We start from the raw sequence: 21,393 nt of genomic DNA, 5'->3' as shown, positions 1-21,393 counted from the left end.
TCGATACCAACAAATAATGTACATTATAAAATCTCCTAACATGAAAATACAAATACTTTGAAGAAAAACTCTGGAATTCCACCTCTCTAGGCGTGGCAGCCATTATTGCTCAGGAAACATCATCCTAAGTAATATTGTTTAAAATTCATGGTGCCTTTTACAGCTTGATTACCAAGGTAAGCCTTTGGCAGTCACACATTATAATTCAGCTGCAGAGTTGATGTCTTGAAAAAGTGGCATCTCAGTTCAGCATTGATACAAAAATGAATGTAATTACCTATTTTTCACAATGTTATAGTCAGCAATCAATCAGTTATGACTGACATGGGTGTTTCAGTTGAAAATATAAATATAAGTTACTGTAAGGAACTTGTATCTGGTCAATAAATAGCCTCAATATAACACTGGTGCCTCTATATGACCTACATGAGTAAATAAGACCATCAGGGAGTAGATTGGCTGTTTATATATAGTTATTCATATTACTTATTACCAGTCCCAGCGGATCGGATTCTGCTGCCACCTTTGACCTGCAGTCGGAGATGCAGGGTGTTTATATCTAACACAAGGACAGAAGGTAGGTAGTTAACTGATAAAACTTTTTGTTTTCCTGTGTACATCTCATGTAGTCTACTGGCTAAACTTTTTTTTTTCCTGTTGAAGACATTCGCTTTTCAACAACCTGATATATAGGTCAGCTGACTCCATAGAACATTGAAAGAAAACAGTAGGTACAAAACCAAAGGAAACTTCAGAAGTTCAAACACATCCAAAACTGACACCTAAGGGGTACGTGGAACATTAAAGTTTGAAGCGTAGGCCCCGGACCAAGCCTTAGTATTTGACGAGTTGGGAGTGAGAATGTGTTGGCCCTAGGGCCACTGACATCTCATGTCTGGTGTGAATTTGGGGTTAGAGGGATTTAGATTCCCAGCAGTCAGCTGGGTTCTATTGCATGGAGTTAGGACAGAGCTTGAACCTTTCAACCCCACCAAGAGAACAGGACAATTGAGATACAGCGTGAAAGAGGCAAGGATCGAAGATGGGCATAGTCTGAGCAGGAGCGCTGAAAGTAAGGGGATAGGAATAAGGGGCCATCTTGGCTGGTGTGATCTAATCTCAAGGTCTCCCATTGTCTGTAGTAAAATGATTACTTAAATTCTATATCAATATTTTCACTGTTTATTTATTTATCAATGGACTAATCAATAGTCTCATTGTTCTACCACTTTGTGTTTCTAAGAATGCTAGCCAGTAATGATATTCTGTTTATTTGCACTTTATTTTGGAAAATAAATACATCAAAGCCATTGTTGCAGTGACAGTATAGCTCCACATTAATGTCTGTTTCTGTAATCCTCCAGTCCAGTCCAGTACACCTTTCAACCCTGACATGGATTGTTGAACACCATCCTAGACAATAAAGAAAACACAGTTTTAGTTCATACATTTTTAAAGTTTTCACAAAAGGATTACTGAGTTGGAAAATTCAAATATATGGGTCATGAAAAAACATAATAAAATAACAATAAAATCCTTCAAAAAAAATACTTTTTCACTTCCTGGTGCAATTTGGTGTCGCGGCTTGTGTGATCCAATTGCAAGGTGGATGTAGTTCATACATGTGATACAGTACCTCCGTGGGCCACAAGGTAGTGTAGATAGAGGCCAGCTGGTTGAAAATAGCTACCCTAGAGGGAACTTTATCATGTTTCTTCTACCAAAGGGGAATGCTGCCTTTTTTTTAAACATGGGAACCATTAATGTCTGTTCCAAAATGTTCCATACAATCTCTTGAGTCTTGAGATAATTTACAGGGCATGTAAAACAGTCAGGGCACCACCTAGGTGATATGAGATTCATCCCTGGCAACATGATGTCTGTGCAAAATTGGTAATCCACCCAGTAGTTGGTGAGATATTATACTTCAGACAAAATTGGTTGACCAAGTGACAGACCAACATTGTAATTCCTAGAGCCAGGGCTAATAGTCAATATTGATCAATAGACAATTGGTCAGGTTACAAATAATGTGCCTAATACATTATTTGCAGTTTTTGGATAAATTTTTTTGTTGTTTTTGTTCCTTTTTCCCCACTATGTCAGTCCATCCAAAATCACTGTAATCCTATACTTAAACTGTGGCAATGTTCACTGGTGTTATTTGTGTTAGTATGGTCATTTTTTCCCCCTTTTCAATTTACCATTTAGGGCTTCTCAAGCTGTTTCCTCAAATCTGAAGCTTCTGCTGCCATCTCCTCTTCTGATCTCCACTTGGAGGGAATGTCCTCGTCTACTCGATCATGATTCTGCAACTGGGAATACAACAGTTTAACAGTATAATGTCAGAACAAAACTGCCCATTTTTTTGGTTTACCATTCAATATTAAAATCCTGACCATGAAAAACTGTGTGAATGTCCTGAAAAAACATACTCCAGCCAACACACTCCGAACAGCCCTTCTGATATCCGAACAGAAGGGCTGGCCAGCAAGGGAGAAAACCAGGGCCCTTCTAGCTGAGAGGCAACAGTGCTGACCACTACACCACCATGCCATCCCGATGAACTCATTCCTACTGTTTATACTGGTATGAACAGATCCTCTACGCACATATGAACCAATGTAAGTGATATTGGACAAACTCACTGAGAATAAAATGAGGATTCAGCAGTCAGAGCTAGTCAAACAAAGTGGTTATCTTTCAAAATGATGTGAGCCATACAGGATATAGTCATATTTTCTGTGTAGATATCTTATTTAGAACAGATACAGGGTGCAGTTGTACAGGATAACCCCCTAAAAAAACCCTTCTGTAGTAGGAGTCCAGGCCCAGGAAGCTCTTAAAATCCTGCACAGAGCTCTCACGGCTTGTACCTCCTGGTCCGTGGTGCTGAATCCCATGGCCCAGGAATGTGACCTAATGTTCCATAAAGCAGCATGGAGTGTAGCACTAGGATAGGAGCCATGTTGGCTGGGGATTGCTGTGTTACACTTGAGGTGAGTAAACAATAACACCCTGGACACTCCCCACCCACCACTGGCCTCATCTTAGATTCCACACTTTTGCTAAGTTAATGTTGGACAGGACATTTTTTAATATAATGAGTGTTATGGTTTTAGTGTTTTTAGTAATGCCTTGTTAGCTGAGATTGTAATAAATAATCATTTTATTACATTATTGGTTTCAGTAATTTTCATTTGGCCATTAATATCCTTTCCTCCCCAGCAGCTTCCTATTCTATTTATAGAACATATGATATATGTTATACTGTCAGGTCTTCAGCTTTCAAATCCCTAAGCAAATGTTCTATCTAAACTTTGTCCTATTACATAAGTATTTAAACATTAAAGTAACACAGATGTAATTAGATCAGAGATCATTTTCAGTCTAATATCATACTTGGTATCACTGAAAGCTAGAAATTCCAAGCTATGTAATGCACTGCCTGTCACTAAGGAATCAAAGCAGTCACATTTTTTACACATTTTACGATCGCATGGACATATATTTTCTTGTAAGAATATTTCACCAAGGTCTATTATTTTTGCCAAAAACAGCTGATTTTAGTTACAGTGATATAATAAATCAAAAAGCCACACAGATTGGCTTAACATAGGAGCCAGAAACCATTTTGGCTGAAACTATACTTTTGTTTTCTGCTAACTGGCTCTAAGTACTTTCATACAGCCACTACATCGAGACAGATCGGTAGATACAACAGAACACTGTTGGCCTTTGCAATCTCAATTATCTGCCTATATAGCATGACATTCTTCAGTAATATGCATGTACAATATCAATGTTTTTCGAAAATATGTTTCTAACATGTCAATATTTAAATTGATAGTGTTTTGAAGTAAAACTCAAAGTAAACAGTCATCCTGCAAACTGTAAACACTGGGACCGCCTGAGTATCTCTATAAATTGTATCATAAATATATTTCATCAAATTTATACATGCAATCAAAGTCAAATACTCGGAAAAGGGTTAGAGTTTCTCCTACAGTTCCTATCCAGGTTCAGCACAGCACCCCAAGATGCTTCAGCTGACCACCACCTACTTGCTGGTTGGTGTGCTGCTTCCTCGCTTGGGATGGATCGATAGGGAATGCTGGTGAACTGCAAGTCATGATTTTGTGGTTCTCATTTTGCTAATGACTCTTGGATCAGCCTAAGCCAGTCTTAGCAGCCATTCTTTACGGAACACGCTGTAATATCCCTCTGCGTCAGTTCCTTCCTCTTGCTTGATCTTGGAGTGGTCCTAAGGTAACTTGTTTCTGACGCTTAAAAACAGTCACAGCAGTCCCCATCTAGCAGGTTGTGGAAAAGTCAGTGAATGGCGTAAGAAAACCCAGTATAGCAATGTGTTTCCATGGTACTGTGTTGCCACATTTATGTAGCTGTGAAATCTTATTGGGTGTTGTCTGTGTGTACATTTTAGCATTTTGACACATTCACAGTGTGCTTTCAGTTCATGAAAGTTATTTGTAACATTTTGTCAACTAAATGTCGGTTTTACTAAAGGACACCCTATGGCAGGGGTGCCCAATACGTCGATACCAGCACTACCTTTGCGATCGACCAGTCGATCGCAAAGGTAGTGCTGGTAGATCGCTTGCCATTCAAAAAAAATTAGATGTTAGCCTATCATCCATCCTCCCTATGGCATTTGCCACTTGATTGACGTACAAGGCAGCCAGTCTGAGATCACGTCTCACACGGGTCAACACGCATGCGCGGTAAACCGCGCAAGCTAATGCAAAACTCCCGCGAGCTAATTAGTTAGCCTTCCAATTTACTTATACTAAAGAAAGGGTATAAAAATGAGTGGGGGAGCTGGACCAAGTAAGAAACCAAAAACTTACCACTTCCATGCGGAATGGGGGGAGGACTTTTTTTTCACAATGTCATATTCGAAGTGCATTTGTCTGATCTGCCAATCTACCATCGCTATTCCGAAGAAGGGAAATGTGGAGCGCCACTTTCGGACTGCTCATAAGAACTACCACACTGACTTCCCTCCGAAAAGCGAGCTAAGAGAACTAAAATCACAGTTGTCCGGACAGCAGTCATTTTTTACTCACAGAGGAAAAGTACCCAAACATGAAGAAATGTGCTACCTTCTTGACTGCATTATTCGGCTCTACTTATTTATATGAGTCAGCCTTTTCCCACATGAAGAATATTAAGTCCAAATACCATTCTACCATGACTGATGACCATTTAGAAGTCTGCTTGAGGCTGGCTACCAGCAGCTACTGTCCGGACTATGCAACCCTGGCTGATTCCATTCAGTGCAAGTCGTCAGAGTAAGGTAATGACCAAAAATGTGCGGAATTGTATTGTGCCATAAGAGTTCATGCAGTTATGCAAGGTATGCCAACATACTGTATATTGTAAATATATAGTATACTCAGTGTATATATAAATATATATTTAGCATTTTTAATGTAGGTAGATCATTTTGACTTGGTCATTTTAAAAGTAGCTCGCAAGCCGAAAAAGTGTGGGCACCCCTGGTTTCAGTAGTCAAAATGTAGGCTAATTTATTATTAGCCTACATTTTTTTAAAAGCATGTTTTCCACTATCCAAAATTAGCATCCCGATTAATATCACAGTTAACGTGAATTAAGGAGGCTCCTTGTTAACCAATCTAGCTAGCTAAAACTAGTATTAGCGTGTGACTTTAGCATTTGCTATGCTAATGGTACCTGACACAGCTGGGCCTCACTCCTCCCCAGCTCCACCCTCTCAAATATGGTCATGTCTGGCTCTTTAAAAAAACAAGATTGCGATGGCAGAAATGCCCATCTTAAGGCTTAAATAAAAAAAAGCTCATAATATCTTCATCGATGCAATTTAATTCTTAATAACTGCAATAAGTAGTCCTTTTTATCTTGGCTGAAGTGAATTTCTTAACAAAGTAACAATGATAACACAAACATGCCACCCAGTCCATAACAATAGCATACAATGCTTACTCCATAGAAAACCAAATGAGACGGAACAAACATATTTAGGTTCTTTCATGAACATTTTTTTAAGTCTTCATATATATTTGAAGAAAGATATTAAACCATTGTAATTTATGTTTGTTTTTAATATGTATATTTTTACACATTAAAATTGTTCTCTAAAGACCATCTGCAATGAATGTTCTGAAGATCATTGGAAATAACCATTTTTATCTGTGAGTTCTGTAACTCTAAAAACAAAACAAAGATCACTGATTGCATAATCATATTGAGGGGTGAAAAACGCTGGCTTAGTGTTAGCTGAAGTTGTATTTTGTTATCCAATGAATATAAAATAGAGAGATGGTAATAAAAAGGGGGAGGTATGTTTTGCATCCTGTGGTGCCTCAGTGGCCCCAGTACTGGCAGCTGAGTTGATGTCCAAACATTTGCTGGGGTGTGTGTGTGTGTGCGTGTACTGTGTGCCTCCCTGTTGAGCTGTGTTAAACCTCTTTAGTACAGCTTCTCTTCTCAGTTGCAGAGCTGCCAGTGTGGACACAGAAACCCTGCTTGCGCTGACAGTGATGAACATGTCTTTGAATACTAATGTTCTGCGTGTGTCTTCATCTACTGCTGGCTAAAGTAAACACGGGAATCCAGTGCTATAATGACACCACTGTGTAACCCAGTCCTTAGTTTATTCTAGGACATTGAAGCTTTTGTCCATTTTTCAATTAAACATTTGATATCAAATATACTATTACAATTACAAACATACATACATATATATAAGGGGGGGGTTACGTGGCGTTCTTTGCTCATCTCAACTCAGTCTGTAAGGCATTATTCATGTTATATTTTGTATAGATTTTTTGTTGTTTTTCATCCTACACGTTTTCACATGTAGTTTACTGTACTGAGATCTGAGTCAATTACTTCTGCCTTTACAATTCTATTACATTTGGTCACTGCATTACATGAAGCTTTATTTAACATAAACATTTTGGTAGCTGTCATTTACAGTTCAGTCTAAAACTGATATAATCTGACACATACAGACAAGATCTTTTGATCTGCTCTGAACTTCCCAACATAACATATGACAGAGGACAATTCAGATCAGCCACACACACACACACACACACACACACACACACACACACACACACACACACACACACACACACACACACACACACACACACACACACACACACACAAACATCCCTGCATGCACAGTGAACTACAAAACACAGTGGTTTTTGAAGCACTGGATTCTAGACACATATGAAGAAAGTGAGTGTACAGCTCTTTCAGAACACACTCCTCAAAGTGGAGGAGGAAATACCAGACAGGAGAGAGAGGAAACAATTGCACTTGATTAACCTCTCACAACCCCATCTTCTCCTCAGAGGGACTGGGTGTTGGACGGCATGCAACCCTTTACATCAGCCAGGACACGCTTTCATTAAACAGTGACCCCACAGGGTGACCGAGAAGTTGTCCTGACCTCAGCAGCATTCACATTGGCAGAGGAGATAACAAGCATTACATACTGTAGGTACTGTAGCCAACAGTCAATGTACTCATAGACACAAATGGTGAGAGCCTACAGAAGAGAGGCCCTGCATGCAGGAATCCTCAATGAGACCAGAGTGGGTTAAGATCCCAGCCTGTCCGTCAAAGTAGGCCAAAGTAATTTGATTGTCCTGGGCTGCTGCATGCTACTGTATTAGTTTCTGGAATATCAACATGATGCTGTGGCATTTTGTCAAATGAAACACCACAGGTGTTGGTGAAAACTTTGCAAGTAAAAAGCTTTGTTTTAGCTGAATGACAATACAGCCTGATTCACACATATTGATGAAAGAAGCGTCTCAACCTATTGTGGACCTAGTCAACTTATCTAAAAGCATGACTATTACAAACACATTTGCTGCAACTCCTAGATACAAATAATCTCTAATATTGTCTGAAATACAAAAGTTTTATTAAAAAGGAGACAAACGAGTGTGCTCTAATTATCGGGGTTCTACACTGCTCAGCCTCTCTGGGAAAATTGATTCTGGGGCTGGAAAAGAGGCTCTGACCGATCGTTGAACCTCAGATCCAGAAGTAGGGATGCATACTTTTTCCTGGCTGCGAGAAGGACCTGCAAACTCTCATGTAGAGTGGGGAGTTTGCCCCCCCCAGTCTTTGAGAAGGCTTTCCACCGTGTCCCCCGGGAAAATATGGGGTACCGGGGTCTTTGCTACAAGTCACCCTACTTAACCAAAGTGAGAGATTTGTCTGTATATCACAAAGTCAAACACGTTTCCTGGGTTGTCCTGGGTTGTCCTGGGTTGTCCCTTGTCACCTATCCTGTTTGTGATTTTCATGGACAGGATTGTAGATGATGTGGTTCTGTTGGCCCCTTTCATCCCTTGACCTTTAGCATACACTGGGGCGCTTTGCAGTCAAATTTGAAGAAGATTTAGAGTCACTACCTCCACTACCTCCAAGTCTGAGGCCGTTGTCCTTTGCCTGAACCCTCAGGGTTGGGTGTGAGTCACTGCCCTAAGTGGTGTAAAATTGAGCTTGAGATGAACAGGCAGGTTGGTGGGGCTATTTGGGCGTTGTGCCAGACAATTGTGGCGAAGAGGTAGCTGGGCCGGTAGATGTGGCTATTATATATAGCTACACTAATCAATAATGTGACTGTATGCAGTACAATATTGTGGAACGCTTATGTGTGTAATGCCAAGGTGAGGGAAGGGGGTGGGTCAGCTGAGAGATTTCTGGAGAATGGATGGATGGCACTATTTACATTTAGAATCCTCATTTCATTTTTTTTATTTTTTTTATTTGTGTGCTATTGATGTGGGGAAATGTTTAACTATTGTTTCTTAAATTGTGTAAGTATAAGCGGGAATGTAACTTTGTTGTATGGTGTACCTTTCAAACTTCTGCCGACAAAGGTTGATGTTTGATCTTGTCAGTAAATGTTGTATTTCACATTAAGGATTCAAGCATTGATCTGGCAGTTGTTTTTGCATTGGTACATATTTGACTCACATTGAATGCTATCCACCATAATCATGAAGAAAGAAAGCAAACACAAATTTTCAAACTACTTTCCCTTGGCTCAATTCAATTCCATCAGACAGAATCTCTGAACTGTTTGGCTTATTCATGTCTGTTTCTTGATTCCACTTTTCGATGAACAGAAATGGAGAAATACTAATACGATGACTATAAACTCCCATAATTTATGAGACATCTCAGCAACCATTTACCCTTAACGCTAATTTGGACAAGTTGACATTCCAATGATGTGCAAAGGGAAGTTCTGTTCACAGGAAAACATTATTTCCTGTTCAGTTCAGTGCTGTTATACATAATGCTATAAGAGCAATGAATGCTAATACTACAAGGTGAGCAACAAATCCATGTTGAAATCAGTACCATACCATACAAGCCCCCCAGAGGAGCACCAGGCTTTGAAGCAAATTTTAGCAACTTTCATAGGAATTAACAAGGCCTCGCCTCGGACGCTGTATCCAGTTCTCTCTATACATTCATGGCAGAACAGTCTTGCGGAGCTAAAAGCTAACTTGAATGGAAGTTGCATTGTGTTTTATTATGATGCATTTAAGCTCTACTCAGTACAAATGATTATCGGGCAAAAGTGAATTATAACGTTATTATAACGTGTTCAAATGTAATGTTGTAAAATGCAGCTTTTGGCAAGAAACTTGTGCTTTGTGCTTTGTGCAGCTAATTAACATGACGATATAGGATTGGCATCAGTAGAAATAGCTGTGCATGATTAGTTGCCTTGAGTGCTGTAACAGAGTTGATAACAGCTTCCTGCAATACATGGCTCTGCATTGGACCAGTGTCTCGTTTTTATAATAATAATTAAAGCTACAAGCAGCGATGATCGGGCCCTCGCAGTGCGCTCGCGTCGGGGGGGCGGCGGTACGCCGCAAACGCCTGTGACAATTGGACACCGCGTCCAATAGTTAGATGCCTAAAAATACAGAAATTGAACAAATTACTGTAGCAGCCCATATTGGATGAATGGAATGAAAATGTTAGGGTATGTTACAGGATGCAATGCTGACATATTCTGCAAGTTTCGTGATGATAGGCCAAACGGTTTTCAATTTAATTGTGTTGTTGTACAAAGCCACGCCCCTATTATGTTCACTGCTCCATATCTTGTTAACGCAATGAGATATCAACAAGCTTTTTTAAATTATTGGTGATATTGATTGTGTGATAACACAGAGAAAGTTTGGAAGCAATAGGACTTGGCATTTACGACGAGTATACAAAAATGTGTTTTTAACAAAATTCGAAATGGCGGAAAATCTAGGAGGCGGAGCCTAAAAGTTAGAGCACGTGGTTTGTACAGCAGATGGAACTAGATATGTGTGTAGAATTTCAAGTCAATCGGACTTACGGGATGATGACCATGGCCTTTCAAAATCGAAATATTGTAGGGGGCGCTATCGAGTCGTCTTGCAACTCTGACGCATTAAAATCATATCAGGCAACTACATTTTGGACTTTTAATGTGTGTGCCAAGTGTGGTAGTGTTTCAAGCATTTTTAGACCTTTTAAAAACACCTTTGTTTTCATGGCGAAAAATGCGTCGCCACGGTAACAGCGTTCTGCGAAACAACAATCTTTTGAAAACTTTTAATCGCTAAGGTCTTGAGATTGTACTGACTGAATTTGAAGTGGATCTGATGAATTCCCTGGGAGGAGTTCGTTAAAGTGTAGCGCCTGTAAACGGCTGAAAAAGTGATGAAAATGCACACAAAAATCAAAATGGCTGACTTCCGGTTTGGTTTGGAGCATGGTCCCAAGAGGCTTTTTTTTAAAGTCCAGATGAGATACATACGCCTAGCAAATTTCATGCAGCCCGACGTTGTCGGTGCTCAGGCCCTAATAAGAAACACTACAGTTTCAATAGGGCCTTCGTGGCCCGACGTTGTCGGTGCTCGGGCCCTAATAATAATAAACATTACAGTTTCAATAGGGCCTTCGCGGCCCGACGTTGTCGGTGCTCGGGCCTTAATTATAAACACTACAGTTTCAATAGGGCCTTCGAGGCGGAAGTTATTATTCTTATATTTGATCATTTTAAGTCCAGTGTTACTCTAATTTTTTTTTTTGATTAGTTCTATACTTCCCCCTCCTTTCTATCGGTTTCAAAAATACACAAACCCATAAACATACACAGATGTCTCCTATGTAAGCACCCTCAGAATTTGAATATTTATTATAACAAGAACTTGTTAAATATTTTTCTTTGGTTGTTCATTTTGAGTTATGCTCTGTTTTTTCTCTAGTGTTTTGTCTTTGTCTTGTATTGTTCACATAATATGTATTGTGTCCCTGTTTTTTTGTACTGCCCTTTGTAACAATAAAAAAGAACTGCAACAAAAAGCAAAACATGGAAATATACACATATTCATCAGATTCTAACACGTCTATAACTGCTGTGTAGCTAACTTTCTTCTAATATTTCTGAAAACTTAATTATATATCAAGAACAAATGTCTAAAACATTGCTAGTAGCTCATAGAGGCTCCAAATTCAATTGCACCTAACACATGATACTTTGTAAAGTAAAGGTTGTATTTTTCTTTGAAAAGTACATCCTCTGAGTGGCCCTACACAACTGGTCAGGGGTCATCAAACTTAACAAGGGTTTAGTCATTGAGATTCCTAATGACACTTACTTTATTAGACTGCGCTGATAAAAAGAACCTGCTTGATCTACTTTAAAAGGCAACTTCTTGCATCATTTAATTATCTAGATCAAGCAAAACTAGTATTTTAGAATGATTTTGAACCCTTTGTCTAAAAGTTTTAATTGAGAAGACAATTGTTTCAAGCACACAGTAAACCTCCAATTTCTATTAAGATCTTCTAACGTTTGGGGCTGTTTCTGTTGCAGCAGCACTTACTATTTCGGTGGTGCCGTGGATGAGAGATCTTTCTTCATAAGAATGTACAAATAGTGAGAACTCGTTTGTATAGATTTTTCATAATTATAAATACATTGTATACATGTGTCAAAATATGTTGTTAGCATGTATATCATTCATGTATATATGTACGTATATATACAGCGGGTAAAATAAGTATTGAACACGTCACCATTTTTCTCGTAGTAAATATAGTAGTGGTAGTATTACATATATTTCTAAAGGTGCTATTGACATGAATTTTTCACCAGCTGTCGGTAACAACCCAAGTAATCCATACATACAAACAAAACAAAACAAATAAGTTCAGAAATTAAGTTATTTGTAATAAAATGGAATGACACAGGGAAAAAGTATTGAACACGCTTACTGAAATTTATTTAATACTTCGTACATAAGCCTTTGTTGGTAATGACAGCTTCAAGATGCCTCCTGTATGGAGAAACTGGTCGCATGCATTGCTCAGGTGTGATTTTGGCCCATTCTTCCACACAAACAGTCTTCAAATCTTGAAGGTTCCGTGGGCCTCTTCTATGAACTCTGATCTTAAGTTCTTTCCATAGATTTTCTATTGGATTCAAGTCAGGTGATTGGCTGGGCCATTCTAGCAGCTTTATTTTCTTTCTCTGAAACCAATTGAGTTTCCTTGGCTGTGTGTTTGGGATCATTGTTTTGCTGAAATGTCCACCCTCGTTTCATCTTCATCATCCTGGTAGATGGCAGCAGATTTTTATCAAGAATGTCTAGGTACATTTTTCCATTTATCTTTCCTTCAATTATATGAAGTTTGCCAGTGCCGTATGCTGAAAAACAGCCCCACACCATGATGTTCCCACCTCCAAACTTCACTGTTGGTATGGTGTTTTTGGGGTGATGTGCAGTGCCATTTGACCTCCAAACATGGTGTGTATTATGGCATTCAAAGAGTTCAATTTCGGTCCCATCTGACCAGACTATATTCTCTCAGTATTTCACAGGCTTGTCTAAATGTTGTGCAGCAAACTTTAAATGACCTTCAACATGCTTTTTCTTCAGCAATGGAGTCTTGCGTGGTGAGCGTGCATACAGGCCACGGCAGTTGAGTGCATTACTTATTGTTTTCTTTGAAACAATTGCACCTGCTAATTCCAGGTCTTTCTGAAGCTCTCCAAGAGTGGTCCTTGGCTCTTGGACAACTCTTCTGATAATGATTTTCACTCATCTGTCAGAAATCTTGCTAGGAGCACCTGGTCGTGGCCGGTTTATAGTGAAATGATGTTCTTTCCACTTCCGGATTATGGCCGCAACAGTGCTCACTGGAACATTCAGAAGTTTAGAAATCCTTCTGTAACCAATGCCATCAGTATGTTTTGCAACAATAAGGTTGCAAAGGTCTTGAGAGAGCTCTTTGCTTTTACCAATCATGAGATGTTTCTTGTGTGACACCTTGGTAATGAGACACCTTTTTATAGGCCATCAGTTGGGACTGAACCAGCTGATATTAATTTGCACTGACAAGGGGCAGGATTGCTTTCTAATTACTGATAGATTTCAGCTGGTGTCTTGGCTTTCCATGCCTTTTTGCACCTCCCTTTCTTCATGTGTTCAATACTTTTTCCCTGTGTCATTCCATTTTATTACACATAACTTAATTTCTGAATTTTCTTGGTTTTCTTTGTATGTATGGATTACTTGGGTGATTACCAACATCTGGTGAACATGTCATGTCAATAGCACCTTTAGAAATATATTTACTCAGAAAAATGATGACGTGTTCAATACTTATTTTACCCGCTGTACATGTGCATATACTGTAACATTCAATGCACATTTTTGTTGTACTGTTTCGTGGGAAATGATAATACGGTTTTGAAGATTTTGGACTTTGTAGGCCTTTTCTTTGGAATTTACTACATTCTCAAAGTAAGGCATCCAGTTATGCCATATGTCTTTCCTAGAATCAATCTTTCTCTAACTGTTTCTGACCACTTTCATCTGATCACCTTCTACTAATAATCTATATTAAGCAGCATACAGTTCTCCTGCCAGCATTGATGTAATGGTTGCTTTTCAAAATAATCTGTGGCAGCGGCTCCCTCTTCTTTGATGGCAAAGCTTTGTAACTTTATAGAAGGTAAAAATGTTTCCAGTTAATGGTGAAATTTTCGTCTTTCCTAACATAAACCGACTGAACGTTTTGAAAGTTGATAGGTGTTTAATGAATCTCAAAGACAGCGGCTGCAAATTGAAATAACCAGTAACATTTGCTTAATTTAAAGTTGCAGTGAATTGACCAGAATAAGTTGTTGTTAGTAAAGGCTAGGCTTTAGTTTTAGAGACTATTTAGAATTAGTTAAAATTATCTTGTTTTATGTTGAATCTGACCCACAAATTTCACCCATAAATTTACTTTTACATTGTGTGCAAACTTGGAGATCAAAAGTGATGGAGATATCTTAGTCAGTCAAACACGTTTGTTCAGAGAACAAGTGACCCTTTCTTTCTTTCTAACTCTGAATACAAAGGCCTCATTTTAGCTTAAAACAAACTTTAGAAAGCATTTTTTCACATTAAATAGCCGTGGATTTTAAAGAGTCTTATACAACCTTAAAACATGTGGTATTACGAGATTTAGCATCCTTAACTATTTTTTCTTAAATTAATTATTAAAGTCCTGAAAGACTACTGTCCGGAGAATTTACACTTTTCTGATTTCTAATCAAAGTCTATAAAGTATTATTGTATCATATACCGTATACCGTAAATCTGTATCATATAGTGTTACTTTGTCCCAGCATGTTGGTCCAAGAGAAGGACTTCTGGGGTGTGTTGTTTCCTGAGTTGACAGGGGCAAGGAGTCTTGGAGGAACGGTAGAAAATATGGTATATCCCAAATTCCATTCCTGACACACGGAAAGCTAATTACTTAGCATGACACCATTAGTCATGTTGTTATTTTCATCCTTTAACCCTCCTTCACCCTGGCTAAGAAGAGATGCCACAGCAGTTGTTGCTTAGGATCAAGGCTGTGTCCACACCAATGCAAACAATTTGAAATTCTCCCTATGTCCTCCCGGGTGCTTCTTAGCAGCCCACTGCTCCTCAGGGATGGGTTAAATGCAGAAAGAAAACTTAATGTATATATATTAAAAATATTTATATATTTTTTTGTATGAACATGACCAATAAAGGTGATAATTGTAATTATATCTACTGTAGATAAAGTCTTACTACTTCATTCTAACTTGAGGATGCCAACTTTCTGTCACCTTGAATTCCCTCTGTCCGTCAATTTCGCTGATGAGGCGGACCAGGTGTTGTCGTAGACATACAACATCTATCTCTGACAGCTGTCTGTTAACGGCACAATTATAGAATATTAATTTGGTGGTGAGTATCCATGCAGAAAAATCCAGACCTTATTGCCAGCCATGGTTATAAGAAATAACTGATCCATTAAAGTGAATCTCGTACTGGTGCAGCTGTTGGATAACACAATGCCAACAACTCCAGGCAACAGAGTCAGCAAACCAGAGAAGCAGTCAAAAAGTAACCAGGCATGGAATAGGCATAAATCAAGTCTGTCAGGTCAAACAAAAAAAAAAACAGAATCAGAATCAGATAAGCTGAAGAAATGGGCATACGTAAAAGAGTCATTTTGTGTCTGAATACATCAAGAAAGGAGGGTGAAAATAAGGGACATATGATATTAATCAGGGATGGGCACACATTCAAAACAGCAGCAAAACACACAAAAGAAGGAAATAAATGCGAAACATAACACAAGAGAGGACTTTCAAAATAAACCATTAGACAGACTACAAAACCCCTAGATCATGACAGCTCCGATAATTGTGTACTTTGTATGGTCATGGCAATAAATCAAAGTTTAATTTAAAAGAAAGAAAGACTGAGCGTGAAAGAGAGAGAGCACCCATAAAACTAGAGTGTGAAATTATTAAATGTAAACCGATATAGAATTTCAGGGTTGATAACAATAACCAATTCTCATGTTTGTCATGGTAAATGGTAAATATACTTTTACTTAGAAATAAATAGAGAGTATAGTGTATCTCTAGTCTTCCTACCACTTAAAGCGCTTTAACACTACATGTCATCTTTCACCCATTCACACCCATTCATACATTGATGGTATGGGCTACCATGCAAGGTGCCACCTGCCCATTAGGACTAACTAACCCTTTTACACCAACATTTACAAAAATTAGGCACAGCCTTCGGGAGCAATTTAGGGTTAAGGACACATCAATATGGACTTGAGGAGCCAGGGATAGAACCACCGATCCCCTACTTGAAGGACAACACAGATACAATGACTGATCATATTTATCTTACAATAATATTAAAAAAGTATGTTTTTGGATTGATTAGCAAATTTTTCTAATACAACACCAAATGTATTATTAATTAGAATAAGTAATTTCAGTCACGGTGGTGTGGTGGATAGCACTGTCGCCTCAAAGCAAGAGGGGCCCGGGTTCAATTCCCGGGCTAGACGGCCTTCAGTGTGGAGTTTGCATGTTCTCCCGTGTCAGCGTGGGTTCTCTCTGGGTTCTCCGGCTTCTTCCCACAGTCCAAAGACATGCAGCTTAGGTTAATTGAAGACTTTAAATTGCCCGTAGGTGTGGATGTGAGTGTGAATGGTTGTCTGTGTCTATATATGTCAGCCCTGTGATAGTCTGGTTACCTGTCCAGGGTGAACCCTGCCTTCACCCAATGACAGCTGGGATCGGCTCCAGCCAGGGCTTAATTTTTAGCTGTCTAAAGCCCTTCAGAAGGGTAGTAGGGTTTTCCCAATAAACTGGCTAACAGCTCAGGATAAGTACAGTATGCAAGTATTTCCATTTATTATTCTCCTCCACCACATGTTTTACTTCATTTTATTTTTTTCTTGCAAAAGAAAAAGCAACATGAGATACAATCATAATATATCATTGCTGTAAATTAAACAAAATGATGTATAATGCACACATAAATACAGTCACACAGTAACAGGCTGCCTTTTGCATCACTGCATCTAATCCCTTCTGACTTCACCCTTGACTGTTTTGCTGAGGAAGCTAAATATAAGGGCACAATGTTTTTCTGAAATCTATGTTAGCCTATTGCACTTCAAATTTGCATAACAACATCAAATGTTTTAGAGACAGTGCTTATACATACTGAAGCACTACTTAAGGCTGTGTGGGCGTGCATGTTGTCCTCTCTCTCTGAGAAGCTCGCCTGTTCCAGCCTTCATGAATATAACAACTATTGTGGTTTTTATAACTCTCAAAACTCTGCCTATTGCCTCCACAAGAGAATTAATCTTTGTAATCACAGTGACTTAAAGTTTCACATTGCTCTTTCAACTTAAAGCACACATCTTTAAAGTTAACTTTTTACACTCAACAAGTATTTTTTAACAAACATTTCTGAAATGCCTGTAAAACTGATTAACATGCTCAACTCCAAAAGCTAGGTCTCATCAGAAGAGAAACGTCCAAAGTCAAAGTGCCCTAGAAAATTTCTGATAGCAATCTTCGGAATGGGAGCGTTATGTATTTACACAATGCTACAAACACCTTCAGGGTGATGAGGCGCTGAAGGTTCAATCTTTCCTGAACCCTGCATGTGTTTATTCTTTTTCCTGCTCACTAAGAGGCGAAACATGTTCAACCTTTGGTAAAACGCTGCGCTCATCACTGTCCCTTTTTACCCAGCCGTCCAACCCACGGGAGGAGGGCCGGGACAAATACCATGAAGACCAACTGTCACAACTTGAATATAGGCTACAAGTGCTGATCAATAACAACAATGGAAGAGAAATAACTACAACAGCGGGTCAGTAATCTTTCCTTTTGTGCTTCAGCCTTCCCTTCATTCAGTGACACACTTGAGTACACTTTTTTACTTCTGTGGATATTCTGTACTATAGCAACAAGACACAACCAAAGCTCTCACCTAAAAAGAAACACTTAAAAAAGCAACATTTATCATCATTATAATAATAATGATGATAATAATAATAAAAATAAAAGATATACTTAAAATAGCCTAACAATAAAGCTAAATTATATAGCACTACAATCAGGATAAATTAGATAATTTGCCCTACCAAAAAGGCCATATTATTGCATTTCACACAGTTGAGCCAGCATCATTATCATTATCACCACAGGAGAAATTCCTTCACCTCAAAAGCCCTAACTGCTACTTTTGTGTTTTCCCAGTCAGTTACTGTAGGTGGAGAGATACAAAGAGGAAGTTTAATTCAAAACAAGGAAGCTTAAAGTAAGTATTTTTTGTCAAAATTGAGTTCTAGAAGTTGTGCTGAAAACAGACTTCCTATAATCCCATCCTTCATTACGATTGAGGATAGAAGAGAGGACTCTCAACAAAGTTCCTAAATTGCACAAATTTTATTGCAATTAAGGTCTGTGTCTTAAATGCCTAGATAATCGAAGAAATCCTGAAACAGGATACATGTTTAAGTCATGTGTTTTTAATTTTCGTTTTATTTGTGTTTTTAATTTGCACATTGAGCTGAGAAAATGCAATGTATGTTCTGAAGTGCATCCCCACTTTGATGATCTTTGATGATAGTTTAGTATACCTTTAACCTTTATACTGTTATTCACATTGGGATGATTACTTTTAAAACAAACTGCTGCTGCTGTTTTATTTTTATTCCACTCATGTAATTGTAATCTACAACAGACTCATGAGCTTTTGGTAACATTTCTTATGTAGATTGCTACTTTCAGTTGCTCTAGCCTTTGGCTGAGTTTTCTGAAATATCAAGCTCATGTTAGAATAAACCAGGAATCATTAAACTGTGTGTTATAGAATTAGAAAATAAGGTAAACAACTGTGAAATACTTGACTGTAAGTTTACAGTAAATTATAGGCTTCTAGTTGCTTTAGTGTTGTTCATTCCGTAAACATAACATCTATTGCACTTCTGGCCACCCTGAGAAAGGGATCCCTCCCTCTTTTGCTCCAGTCCAGCAACCCGTGTTTATTTATTTATTTATATGGTCTTTTCAAAATAAATTTCTGTCTTCACAGGAAGGTACTTAGTTAAGTTTCTGCACCAAAATTCCTTTAATTAGGTTTAGGCAACACACACTTTAGGGGAAGATGGTCTTTTGGGTTAAAATGAGGGCTGTTACTGAAGTACGCAAGTAAATTGACAAATCAACGTTGATTTCTTGCTTCACATGGGGAAAGAACAGCGGTGCCTGGGTGACAGATCTGTGTTTGTTGGACCTATCCACCATTCTTCCCTAGACCTGTGTCAGGGGTCTTTATACTTTATACTCGTTCATGATGACATGGATAACATAGAAAAATATTTTGTGGGATACCTACAAATTATGGCTCATTTAGTTTCATAGGTATAGCAGTGAACGCTGTGAGAACAGCCTGAACTGAATTATTCCTTTTTTGTGATGCATAACTGTCTTTATTTTAGTCTAACTTAGGTTATATCTGAAGTACATTCATGTTCTTTCTGTTTTCTAAGTCTTCAAATAGGAGGGCGTATCTCTTTTACATATTTCAATGATAGCTGATATAGCAGAAACTAAAGTATATCTGTATGTCACCAGTGTGTTCACAGCATTTTCTTGGACATATTTTCTCAGAGAATAAGTATAGGCACCACTTTTATGTTATTGAAGCTCCTTTGCTTGTTGTCCTGGTAGCCGAGACACCTCCTGTATTTTATTCATCTGAAACTAACAACCTAACTGCTTTGCCATGCAGGCCAATCACTGATGAGAATGAACACAAATGGACCTCTAAAAGACCAAAATAAGCCAAGTTTGCCAGACATTAAGCTCAAAGAGTTGCTATAAAGATTGACATGTGGGCTTGATTTTCATTTCTGCATTGACATGCTTGAATAACTGTCATGATGGCAACATGTTATAAACACCAGATGTCTGAACAGAAGTGTTTTTTCCCCAAGCAAGACAAGTGTGGATGTATTTCAGAGTCTGAGTTGCTGTTGCCTGATTGTGTACCTTCTTTATCTCTAATGATCTCCACCAGGAGAGCAGAGCCACTTCTAAATGACTGACGTCTGAGCAGGTGGGGTTTTGATCAGAGCGCCATGACAGCATCTGATGTGCCAAAAACTCTTCCTCTCCTCCTGAGAAATTGAAAAATATGCAAATGTCTCCTGACAGTGTGTATGAAGAAAACACAGTTGTGTAATGTTTGGCTGTGTTGGTGTAAAATAAACTCACCTTAGACCATCTTATGCCATTTGACCTTGGCCTGTCAGATCGGAATATCTCCAGGTAAACAAGTAACAGCTGCTGCTGTGGGGCTAGAGTCAATGAGAAGCTGAACACAAATATCTCTAGAGATTTTTCAAACTCCACACCTCATATATTTGGTGTTGTAGCTAGACAAACCAGAGAACAGGAAGTACATGTTTAGGGAGGGAGAAAAAAGCCTTCAAACACAGAATATGTAATTGTTGATGTCATTTATGAAATTACATAAATTACATAAATTATGCATATATGATTTTATAATCTTTTATGGCAGTACTGATTACTCACATTATGCTAGTAAACCAAAACAAGCTTATTATGGTCATAAAAGGCAGAGTCTATTTAGAGGTAGGCCGTAGGAGATTTTATTTGGATGGCCAAATACATTTACGTTTTACATCGTTTTTAATTTAATATTTATATCTGCAGTACACCTTTCAGCCACTTGAGGAAGCCTGAATGTTTGTATTGTTTTGATAATTGAAGCCTACTTACAACATTCTATTTGAAAGGCTAACATATATTCTGTTTGCTTAACTGAGAAATTAAACCAATGAGATAACCTGTTAACGCCACCTAAATTGTAAATGGACTTTTACTTGTATAGTACCTTTCTAATCTTCCAACCCCTCAAAGTGCTTTAACACAACATGTCAATCACGTTATTCATACACTGAACCCTAACCCTAACCCTAACCCGTGAATGACAGGTGCCACCTGCCCTTTAGGACTAACTAATCCATTCACACCAACATTTTCACACAGCCTTTGGGAGCAAAATGGGGTTCCTCTGATTGAAATGCGGTTTTCCCCGCTCAGCGACACACCCGCTGAGAAACCAACTCTGGTGATCGGCAGCTCCATTCTGAGAAACGTGAAGTTAGCGAAGACAGGGGCCATAGTTAACTGCATCCCCGGGGCCAGAGCGGGCGACATAGAATCCCATTTAAAACTGCTGGCTAAGGCTAAACGTAAATACAGTACGATTGTTATTCACGTCGGCGGTAATGACACCCGATTACGTCGCTCGGAGGTCACTAAATTGAACGTGGAATCGGTGTGTTTGTACGCAAAGACAATGTCGGACTCCGTAGTATTCTCTGGCCCTCTCCCTAATCTGGTCAATGATGAGATGTATAGCCGCATGTCATCATTCCGCCGCTGGCTGTCGAGGTGGTGTCTTG

At 38.7% G+C, this 21,393-nt stretch overlaps 1 protein-coding gene across 1 annotated transcript in view; it reads right to left on the bottom strand.

Annotated features, from left to right (window-relative positions):
• Positions 1–1,237: 1,237 nt before the first annotated feature.
• fhit (fragile histidine triad diadenosine triphosphatase) overlaps positions 1,238–21,393 on the bottom strand; it is a 357,159-nt gene continuing 337,003 nt past the window's right edge. The window contains exons 8-9 of the mRNA XM_054616913.1: positions 2,205–2,315; positions 1,238–1,413 (exon numbers count right to left, since the gene is read on the bottom strand). Of these exons, the coding sequence (XP_054472888.1) occupies positions 2,208–2,315 (108 nt within the window). The 3' untranslated portion in view covers positions 1,238–1,413; positions 2,205–2,207. The remainder of the gene's footprint in view (positions 1,414–2,204; positions 2,316–21,393) is intronic.

Source organism: Anoplopoma fimbria, chromosome 17, assembly GCF_027596085.1.
Source record: "Anoplopoma fimbria isolate UVic2021 breed Golden Eagle Sablefish chromosome 17, Afim_UVic_2022, whole genome shotgun sequence".
Lineage (NCBI taxonomy): Eukaryota > Metazoa > Chordata > Actinopteri > Perciformes > Anoplopomatidae > Anoplopoma > Anoplopoma fimbria.
Note: the sequence above shows the minus strand (reverse complement) of the source record. Positions and strands in the feature narration are given on the sequence as shown.